The 11,486-nt window shown below is 42.4% G+C and overlaps 1 protein-coding gene across 1 annotated transcript; it reads left to right on the top strand.

The window, feature by feature from the left end:
* Positions 1-185: 185 nt before the first annotated feature.
* Positions 186-11,216, top strand: LOC124181106 (protein naked cuticle homolog 1). The gene is made up of 5 exons (XM_046567336.1): positions 186-1,010; positions 8,343-8,530; positions 8,759-9,139; positions 9,351-9,649; positions 9,762-11,216. The coding sequence occupies exons 1-5, from the start codon at positions 947-949 to the stop codon at positions 10,372-10,374; spliced, it is 1,545 nt and encodes a 514-aa protein (XP_046423292.1). The 5' UTR covers positions 186-946; the 3' UTR covers positions 10,375-11,216.
* The last annotated feature ends 270 nt before the right edge of the window (positions 11,217-11,486 follow it).

An 11,486-nucleotide genomic window follows, 5' to 3' on the forward strand; every position in this document is an offset into this window, starting at 1 on the left:
TTCGGTGGCGTTTACGCCTGGTAACGGCAACCCGCGTAGACTGTCTACGTCACAGATGCGCTGCGCGAAAAGCGTTCGCGCATAGTGTGTGAGAGTACACCTTGTATAATCGGAGGGTATGGAGGGGAGAACGGAGCCTGCGGTTTAGGCAAGGGGGCAATCGCCGCGTAGTCAAACTACGCTCGTAGATGTAGTCGCACGGGGGCGCGCGTCGTGTCTTCCAAAAACTGATTTAGTTTTCTTTTGCGTTTGGAATTCGAGCGGGCACTAAAAAGTTCCTTTACAAACAATTATTTTATACGTACTGCTACGTACCTACGTATTATATACGATAGTATTAAACACAATAAATACTTGCCTGCACGGAGGCACTTAATTAGCAGGATAATATTCGTACACACACATGAGACTTTAGTGACCTAATAAATAACTGGCTCGTCCCTAAAACATGTAAATGCATATGTATATACATATGTACATACGTGTACCTTGTTATACAGTGATACAGAGAAGTAGAGAGAGGACTGTGAGCTTGCAGAGCAGGGAGAAAAGCTGGTCTTTCGTTGTTTACTATAAACATACCACCACCTCTACTACCCACGTAACAAGCGTGTATATTAACGTGAGATGATGGTGCACAAGGTGTTTGCTTCCTGACCGCTGCGCAGTGTATTATAATACTACTCGTGGGTTTTTTCTTCTTTGAAGTTTTCGAGTTAAGTGTAACGCCGATACCCTGCCGGCCCCCCTGCATCCACGGTGAAATAATATACAACGAGTATAAACGCTATAAACAGTAGCGGTGTAATAATAATAATAAGAGATCGAGGAGGGAAAAAAACAGCGACGAAGAAGAAGAAGAATTTACAAGAAAAGTTGAGTTAAAGTGCGTGAGACGGAGGCCCAACAGTTTGACAGTGTGTGCGTCCTTACGCATGAGGGCCCTATGGCTACTGGATTGGTCAAGTGGTGTCGTGCAAGGTTCCTCGCTGGCTACAAGCCCTTTTCTGGTAATATTCCCGAGCCTCTCGGCTCTTTCCATATTTTCTACTACGATGCAGAGATTCTCTAAAAACCACCTCTAGGAAATGCCTCGGTTCGTAACCGCGCGCGTATGTGCGAGTGCGTGTGCGTGTCATCAGATCAAAGCCTAGAGCTCTCAAATGTTGGTAACGGGGCCCCGGAGGATTTTTCTTGTTTGAACAAATCGTGTGCGGAGAGGCTCAAGCGAGATTAGGGAGAGATTTTCTTGTCGGTCGAGAACGAGCGCTGTCTTATTATTCGTTTATCTCCCTTTCTTTGAAATTGTTCGTCTTGTCGCGAGTCGTACGCGGTGTATGTGCCGCATCGGTTGAAGGTACGCGGCAAACGCGGTACGGAATCTCTGCGTCTCTTTTTTAAGTCATGTACATACGTATACATGCCCAAGCGTCTAGCATATGTAACTCTAGACATCTAGGAGGCGGTTAATTAAACCGCAGCAACCAAGACTTGAGTAATTCTTGTCTCGAGGTAACGATGCCGAGCAGCTTGTTTTCCAACTTGTTTTCGGTCCGAAACAAAATGCGAGTTCAATTCTACACAAATTACGTGACAATAACTGGCGGTGCAGCCGATTTGAGAGATAGCGAGTCATTGTCACGTAATTCGGAAAGAATCGAATTCGCACTTTGTTTCGGACCGAAAACAAGTTAGCCGGTAGCTCAAGGAATTAACGAACGTTACATACGTGCGACGTTGCGTAATTGTATAGCGTAGATAATAATCGTGCTAGAATCATCGGAAAGAATATAAGAGGCACGCCAGTCCTATCGAGACGACAGTGTACATGTATAAACGTGACTAAATAAAAGATATTCATATTTGAGCTTCGGTAGGTATTTACATTACGCATACCTACGTACGTGAAACGGTGAAACCCTCTCAAACATAATTAAGCAAGATTTTAAGCGCTCTACATTACTCAAAGAACTCGGCGCGCTCAAAGGCGGCGGCAGCAGAAGCATCAGCAACACAAGCAGCGTGATGCACCGGGGACTGAGGAACATTTATGGAGTGGATGGATGGATGGATGGATGGATGGATGGATGGATGGACGGATGGATGTAGGTGCCACTTGGACCGCCGTTCTATATCGGGAGTAATTATGCGGCCTCATTATACGAATACGTGATGATAACATTTTTGTAGGTACACGTCGCGTTCATTTTTTCACATCCATCTACCTACCTACCCACGCGGCCAAGAGCGGAAATCTCGGTATCTCGTTTATCCTTTCCCTCTCTCCGAAATTCAAGTTTACTACTACTACTCCTCCTACCTCCTCCTGCCGCTGCTGCTGCTGCAAAGTCGAGTGAAAACAATTTTAGTTGGTACTTTAACTCGATTATATATGACGATGGTAATTGGTCGTAAGCGTGTACAGCACGTGATGCATATTCCGTTTGCACTTTCTTAATGCGATTAAACCGTGGGTTAACATTTTTAATAATTCATGCAGCAAAGAGGAACGGAGGGCTACACGCCTCGAGATTTACGCATTCACGTACGCATTAGTTACGCATGCGTTTTCACGCAACTCCACGGCTGCATTCTAGTTAAGTATAATTGCGTCGGTAACTCCCGGGCACACGTGTATTTATTACATATGCCGACCACCGCCACATTGACGAGCCGAGCCCGCAGTCGCGAGACAGTTGGAAGTATACTCCATTGTCGGCAATTTAAATGTCGTGAGGAGTGAAAGAGAAAGAAAGAGGCGAGAGATGAAAGGCGAGGCTTGTTGCTTTGCCGGGTCCGCATTAACGTCGATTCACACCGGCGGTAAAGTCAATTAAAAATCGTCATTGCCGTACGATGCTTATGGGTGTTGTGTACGGTAATGCCTAAACCGTGCGGTAAGATTCGTTCGGGAGTCTGTTAAAAACCGTTAACCGCGGCCGCAGATCAAAGCAACTATCTCGAAGAAAAGGTTCGCGTACCCCCTACCCATATCGCTTTTGTCGGCACACATTTTAGAAATAGTTTCAAGGCGAAAACGCGACGCCACTCGGCGTCGGCAATGCTCAAAGGGACGGACAGTAATATGCCTTCGTTTGTCTCTTTCAATCCCTCGCGTTTCGTTTTCTTTTTTTTTTTCTCTCCTTCTATTTTCTCTTCTTTCTTTCTTTCCCTCCCTGTCGACCGACGGTCGTGTTACGTGTGCGTTATAACCCATCTACCGGTCCTGGCCGAAAAGAGTTTTCAGTTGTTATCTACTCCTCACTCTACCATGCGCATATCATTGCCCTCCTCGTGTTCGTTGAACTCCGCATATTTTTACGTTCTCTATTTTCTTGTTTTTATTTTTATCTCATCTTCTTTTCGCTACATTCGAATTCTTCGCCGGCTCCGGTCGTCGTACGTTTAAAATTTGGCCTACGACTTGCAGCGTGTTTCTTGTATCAAATAATGTAAATCACCGTCTTGTAATCAGCTGTACGAAAACAAGGATGTCATTAATAGACATCCGGTCTGTTTATTGGTTCAACTTCCAACCGGTCGTAACGCCGCCACTGAATGTTTATCTGTGTTAAAACTGTTATTAACTGCAGGATCAGAGAAACCGACCTACATCGATACATCTCTTGTAACACCACCTGCACATTGAATAAGATCGAATTCGCGTGTTTCGTCGGCACCTAACTTTTATAATAATATACACACACACACACACATCACGTACATATACGTATAACACATGCACTCTACACTGCAGTACAACAATACCAACAACCTTTCTCGAAAATACATCCAGTCGAAAGTTTGTATCCAAAAATACCAATGCCGTCTCCTCATCGTCGATATGAGCCCGTTTCTTTCACTGCCTCTGCTGCTGAGAGCAGCTCAGCGAGCCGACCAAACGGGAAAGAGCGAGAAAGAAATAACGAGAGAGAGAGAGAGAGAGAGAGAGAGAGAGAGAGAGAGAGAGAGAGAGAGAGAGAGAGAGAGAGAGAGAGAGAGAGAGAGAGAGAGAGAGAGAGAGAGAGAGAGAGAGAGAGAGAGAGAGAGAGAGACGGGCGTCTGCATTGATTTGAAAATACGTCTGCTGCAGCAGGGCCAGGGTACTATATACGGTCGAGCGTTTGAAAATGGGCCGACAAACACACTGCCTCGTGGCCTTCGTGGCCTTGGCCCCTTCGACGCTGCATTCGTTTCGGTTCCCCATAGAAGCGAAGCAGCGCGAAGGGTGGTCTCAGGCGGCACGAAAATCAACCCCCATCTTGCCCCGCAGCTCCGAGCAAAATTACTCTCCCTTTTTCCGACGTCCCTTCCTTCTCCTCTCCCCCCTCTCTTCACCATCCCACCGCACCTCCGGCCCGCGGTTCTTTCCCTATATTTCCTCGTATTTCAAAAACTGTACGTGCAGTTGTCTGTATCTTTCTACACACGTTTTCAGACGTTGAGTGCAGAGCTGCCTGTTGCCCGCGCGTATAGCCTGTTTAAAAATCTAGTCATAGTATGTACCCATGTTGAAGCGACTATCATTCAATTACCGAATGAAGATCGGGGTCCAGAATCTCCCTCTCTTGTTCTCCTTCTTTCTCTCTCTCTCTCGCTCTTTCTCTTTACTACCGTTGAGCGCGCACTACTCAATTAAGATTACGTTTCTCTCGATACGATAGTTTCCTGCTGCTCCATCCAGAGGGGCTTCAACGCCGAACCGGGGTCGTCGGATCGTGTTCTTCCTCCCTTTCGCTTCCTCCTGACCGCGCCGATGACCGCCTCTCGAAAATTCGGTTCACGTCCGGTCAAAGTCGACTCTAGTATACAGGAATTACGCTCACCACTCGTCGGCCACACCGCTGATCCCCCGATGATGACGCCTACGCTATTTTATTATCCTATACACCGTTACTACGTGTGCCCTGCATCATGGTCGCGTTAAACGAAGGAACGAACGACCCGTACCTAACCCATCTATACCCATATCCGTATACCCACACGCGTAACATCTCGCTTCGGCGATTAAGAAATATCTCGAAAACACGTTTCCCACCCGGGAGTATCATTCGTCACCGTCTTTCAACTCCGATGCCGGATTCACTGTCAGTCAAATTCACACGTCCAACGGCCGTTATACGCTCCACGTGTATACACATAATATAGTCATGCACACGTGCTCGGTATGCATATACCTATATATACATATAGTATATATACATACGTAATACATACTCATTATCACTTGAAAAACTAATTTACCGCGTTTATATCGATTAGGGCACGTACTTTATATTTTATGCGATTATACTACATATACTATCGCGCATCTCCGTAGTCGATAGTTTGTTCGTGCGTTTTCCCATCCACTTGAATCTTATATCGTTCTGAATTACGTGAATGACTCTTATATTCACTGACGGTACTATAAAAATTGTATTCGAAGTGCGTGTATACGTTGGGAACAAAAATTAAAGTGATCTACGGCTATGAATTGATAAAACTCTTGAGTCTGTAATCTATATACGTTCCGGTATATGCGGTCGGCGGCATGTAGATGCACGTATGTATGTTCTGTATGCGTGTGTATTGTAGATTGATTGTAGCAATTTAGTGTACATTCGTTATCTTGCATTAATCTAGGGATTACTCGTTTGTTGAACAATGATTATTGTTATGCGTTTAGCAGGCGGCGAGATTGACGGTTCAAAAATATCTCGGGCTTTCGATCGATTATCCGTATCGCAATCAAGTACATGGTGTAGGATATTTGCTACGGGGTACGTCGTGTTCTGTGTCCGAATCTGAAATATTTGTAAGATTTCCGCAAATGTTGAAAACGATATTACAGCTCTGATATCAAAAGTTTTCTTGCTTCCCACGTGATTTGTGTTGACTTGTTTCTGGATACATCATAAATAATGTTCTTGTTAATTGTAGATCTTGGGAAAACTTTTCGCCCGCAAGCTGATCTAATATGAGTAAATCTAAGTACATATGTACATGTACTTCTAGTTGCGAGGTTATTTTGAAGATTTGAAAAATCATCGTGTTATTGTAGTATGCAGAAATTCAATGTGGCGTTGAGTTTTATTCACGATCGACTAAAGTACGGCCCTGCAAGCTGTTACACCCGCCCGAAGGGTGGTTATGTTTGGTAGTTGGGGTAGGCTAGAGAAAAATGCATCCGAAGCGAGACGGGTAGTTGAAGTTCTAGAAAGGAACGAACGAGAAAACGCAGGAGATTGAGAAAGAGAGCGTGAGAGAGAGAGAGAGAGAGAGAGAGAGAGAGGGAGGGAGGGGTAAAACGACGAGGGAGAGAGCGGCGAACGAACGAGGCGTTCGGCTGGGCCTCTCTTCCTGGAAGCCAACAATAATAGCGGCTAGAGAACCAAGAGGGCCGCCGCCAACCGACACACAGCCCGTAGATGCTTTTGCTTCTAGGAAAATACCTAGGCCGCCGCCGCCGCCGCTGTTCGTTCGTTCTTTCGTTTTACAATCTAAAACTACTAAACTTGCCTTAAGATGTTCGTCTATCTACTTTAGGTTCTGAGACGATAAAAAGAAAGAGGTCCAACTGTCGGAGTTTTATTGAAGTCACAAAACACGGAATCACGACCTGTAGGCTTGACCAAAATGGTCAACGATACACGCACAGGAAGAGACAGTCTCTGATCTAGCTACAATGTAGAAAATTATTTTACCGAAGGAAAAGCACGAAAATTATCGAAAACTTTTCTATTCGATTACGATTAACGACTGTATTTATCGACAATTGATTGTTGCATGGATTGTGATTGCGTCTTTTGAAAAATAACAGTGCAGTTGCGATGTACAAGTTGATAATACGTACGGATTTAAATGAAACATCCTTCTCGCAGAAGAGGAAATTTTACAGTAACTGGGTGATAACAATCAAATAGTGTTTGTAATGCAAACGACGAAGCTGGTCACGCGTTTCAACATGCGCGTGAGTAAAATTTTGGTAGACCTGTACGAATCAATACAGTCGTTCGGAGGCTCTCATGCTGATCAATCTGGTGTTTTTTACTCGATTTTTTTAAATGCTCTTTCCTTTATTTTCACTTCCCTTCTGCGTGGGTCGTAACAGAGGATTGGGAAACGAGTGGCGAAGGAAGGGGGGCATGGTTGGTTGTGTGCTGGAATTCTGATTTTGCCGAGATGAAAGGATGACATTTTGGCGAGGCTTATGAAATATCGCCCATTTCGTATAATAGCGGAAGAGCTCGGAATAAAGCAAAAGCAAAGCGTAATAGAAAAGCAACAAACGTTGAAAGAGCTGCGCAGACAAATGATGTCTGCATAGCTGGATGTCGGACCTTGCATTTTTGGGAACGGGCTTGTAATATATTATATGTCGAAAATACATTCGGTACATCGAAAGTAACTGTATATACTGAAATGCGGGAAGACGTTTAACTACACAGGTCTGCTTGCTTCATTCGCTTGAATATATAAGATGAAAATTTCATATCTATAACTCAACTTTGTGTTGATATTTTCAAATGTTCTGAGGTAGCGCTTGATACTAGCAAATAAATCTAGAAAGCAGATACACGCATTCGGGGTTCGAGTCACTAGCGATAACGTGTGTATAATTTATTTTTTTTACTATTATGTATAGACATTCTCTTTATACGTTTTGAGAATCAAAACTCTATTGCGCATAACAAAATGGATACAAAATTTGCTGGATCATTCCGTATGAAATTGGTACCGTAGATAAGATGCGGTCTAACGTCAGGATAAAGTATAATTCAAAGCTTTTCTAAAGTCTTCGCACTTATCACACGTGGTGATAGTTTTTATCGAAAGATAATATTAAGTCGTAATTAACGGCCTCCGAACGAACCGAGCTTACAACGTAAGAACTTTGATATTTCACCACAAGTGCTAACAAGGTCAGTTACACGGTTTTTGAAGATTAATCCTCCTTTCAGTGTATTGGCACTCTAAATATAATTCGAAATAATATACCAATTATCGTTAACTGAGTTCTGTGCGGTCGATCAGCGTATGTGTAAATATTTACATTCGAACGTATGCGTATCAATTGTGTACGTATAGCGAATCGAAGAACGACGAACGTCCGGTCGTAAAACTGCGTGAAACGAATGAAAATTAATGAGGTAATTCCATCGAGCGCTAAAAGGAATTATGCCGCGCAAATTAATTCTTCATTCGGTACAATAACTCATAATTTGAAGGTCAACGAAGGATCAACAATTAATCAAATCGCTATCCCGCACGCACACGCTTCTGTAATTAAATATGTAGAATACCTATAATGCATCAAAACTTGCCGTTCTTCAACAGCCTATTTTACTTTCGAATTACAGTTGTTGGCGGAGGTCCCGAAGGGAGCGACGCCGAAGAGTTGCTGGCGGGCGTCGCGGCGCCGTGCAGCAGCTCTCCACCTCCACCGCTGCCCTTGCTTACGCCGCCGGAATCTCCTACGACTCCAACACCGCCAACCGTCAATGAAGATCAGACGAATTCCCATGCAACGAGACAGCTTAGCTTTGAGGTGAGAAAGAATTATGTCGGCTGGACTAAATTTAAGCCGGATGATTATCAAAATTCCTCTGCACCCAGATTTCTATCCCTAACTAAGAAACGTAGAGAATTTTAAGGCTCGATGTCGACCACTCTAAGAGTCTATACCGTAGGCGTTATGTATACTGGAGAAAGAATTGAATTCGTTCAATGAAAGTTCATTAATCTAAAACACACCATTTTTTTACGATTGTTTCAGGAGTTCGAGTGCGACGTTTCTGTAGCAGAGGGCGATAGACGAAGGCAGGAGTTTTCCTTCACCTTGTACGACTTTGATGGTCATGGCAAGATCACCAAAGATGATATTGCCGGACTGGTTACAACTATTTACGACACTCTGGGTGCTTCAATTCAAGTCCCACCATGTGGCAGTAAAACAATTAAAGTAAAACTGACTGTATCACCAGATCAGAGAACTGGTCAAGCACATGTAACACCTGTAAAAACGGCCAACCTTCCTCAAAGCTTACCTGCCCCAGCACCTTGTTGCCATGTTAAACATGTTACTTCCTGCGGTCATGCGAAACATGCGTCTCGCAGAGTTCCCAGGAGGAGAAGAGTACAACGTCATCGATGTCAGGTAAACTTTGCTGTTATTATAATATTGGGAACTTTATACATTGAATATTTAAACTCTAAGTTTGAGTAAAAGGAAAGATGGAACAAACACTCATACTTATTCACTGAATTTAATTGAACTGCCGTAATAGCAATACTTGATATCTCTGAAACATTGTCAGCAGCAAGAATGTGCTACAACTGCGTTTTTCTATGTTAAATATAATTTTCAGTCAGAGCATGGAGCGGATAGTCCAACGGAAGATGACGCTAGAAATTTACCAGCAAGTCAATCGAAGCAAGAAGAACTTAGAAGAAGAGTTGGGCCAGTACCTCACTTGCCTTCACCTTACTCAAACAGTTCAGAAGGTGATGTTAGCGAAGATAGCGACGCATCACCGTTGTTAACACCTCTCACACCTCTGGTTCCAAATCAGCCCAGAAAGCGTAGTGGTGCTATGCAAAGACAGCAGCTGCTCGAAATTATTCAAGCAAACATGGAGAAAAACAATCTCAGTTTTCACGCATCTAGGTGCGTCTCGAAATAAAAGCCAAGCATTTTTTGGAAACGAATTATAAAATGTGTCGTTCGTTATAATAATTTTCTCAATATATATGATTAGTTACCTTAAAAAAATTTCTAGGAAACGACACCAAAACGAGCAAGCACGCATTCCACTTCGAAGTCCATATACGGAACCCTCGAGTCCTTACATCCAGAGATGTAGACCGCTGCAAACACCTCGTCAACCGACCTATCACAAGCCAGTTCGGGAGCAACCTCATCATCCAAATTCCTTGCCCGATGTTCCAGCAAAGCCTAGGGGGAATGGGAGGAAGCCGCGTATACACCACAGCCCTCAGACATGTACCCCACCACATCCGGCCGAGAGTTATGGACAAGTGCATACAGTTTCGCAAAATCTGACCACTTCAGCCACCCCGAATAATCTAAACTCGACCAATCCTAATAATACTAATAACCAGAATCATACTAATAATCAATGTAATAATCTGCACACGAATAATCAGCGAAACGAAGCTCATATTCATCCGCCGAATAGTGGAAAACCGGGTAAAAAACATCAATTGAAACATGCCACACGAGAGCAGGATCAGGCGAGAGCCATGGCCCAGGTTGTTCGTTGGCTAGAACGTGAGTTTTCTCAAGGTGCTGCTGCAGCTGCTGGTCGGAGACATGTTCATGAACATATTCATCATCACTATCATCACTATCATACCGAGGCACTTGTATAACCCTCGATTATCATCGGAAGGATTGTTAGAGCTGATTTATTGTGAGTTACAGGTATGTAATTCGAATATTAGATTTGTATACGGAATAAATAGGATAATCTGTGTACATGGCGTGTTGAATAAGATATTCAACTGGTTTTTGGAAAGAGAAAAAAGAAAATGTAATAAACTACGGACATGAAGAAAAAGAAATTTGGTTTTATTGTCGTCGATTTGACATAAGTTATACATATACCAGTTACTGGTATCTAATTATTTAAAAATTAGAATCAACTAAGCAGTTACAACAGAAACCTACATAAAAAATGCTTACGAAATCGAACAATGAAACTGTAAGCATGGGTCAGATATAACCAGTTATAATCTTGCTGGAAACGTATGTAATTGAGTTTTCCAGCTCGTTTTTAGGCTAGTTTACGTGATTGAATATTATTTATACCATGCGATCATTGTACATGTATGCTTTATTTTCATTGTTCAACAAGTATAATTGAGAGTTTAAAACTGGTCTATAACTAAGTTTGAACTATTCAATTAATTGATTTATGTACTATCCAGATTGACTCTTGCGTATGCGATATACAATACGTAAAAGCAGCAAGTAGATGCTAAGCAATGGAATCGTGACAATATTTTTCTATCAATCTCATCGCAGAGTATTATAATTCTATTATATTGAATAACGATAATGATAGCAATTAATATCAATTAATAATAGTAATAAAAGATGTTATAAATTTGTCCTTGGATTTTTTTATAACACCAAGGCATGTAATTTTGTATTGAACTTTGTAACCACTGTAGATATTTTGTGTCCTGTTTTTTGTATCAATATTTATTAAAAACACATTTTTTATATAAAACTACATAATTTGTCATTCTCAAGAATTATTGAAGTTTGATTAACAAATTTTTGTATCACTATCTCGAAATTCATGCAAGAATGAAACAAATCCCCAAATACTGTCTAAATTGATGAAAATTCAGTCATATGTTGACAAATTTTCCATTCACATACGTAACTGCGTTTAAACTTTATGGTCAATTGTGGTGGCAAAAATGTAAATACTCCTATATGAGGATGAGTTCGAAGCCGATCGGCTACTTTTCAA

This window comes from Neodiprion fabricii, chromosome 1 (assembly GCF_021155785.1).
Source record: "Neodiprion fabricii isolate iyNeoFabr1 chromosome 1, iyNeoFabr1.1, whole genome shotgun sequence".
Classification (NCBI taxonomy): Eukaryota; Metazoa; Arthropoda; class Insecta; order Hymenoptera; family Diprionidae; genus Neodiprion; species Neodiprion fabricii.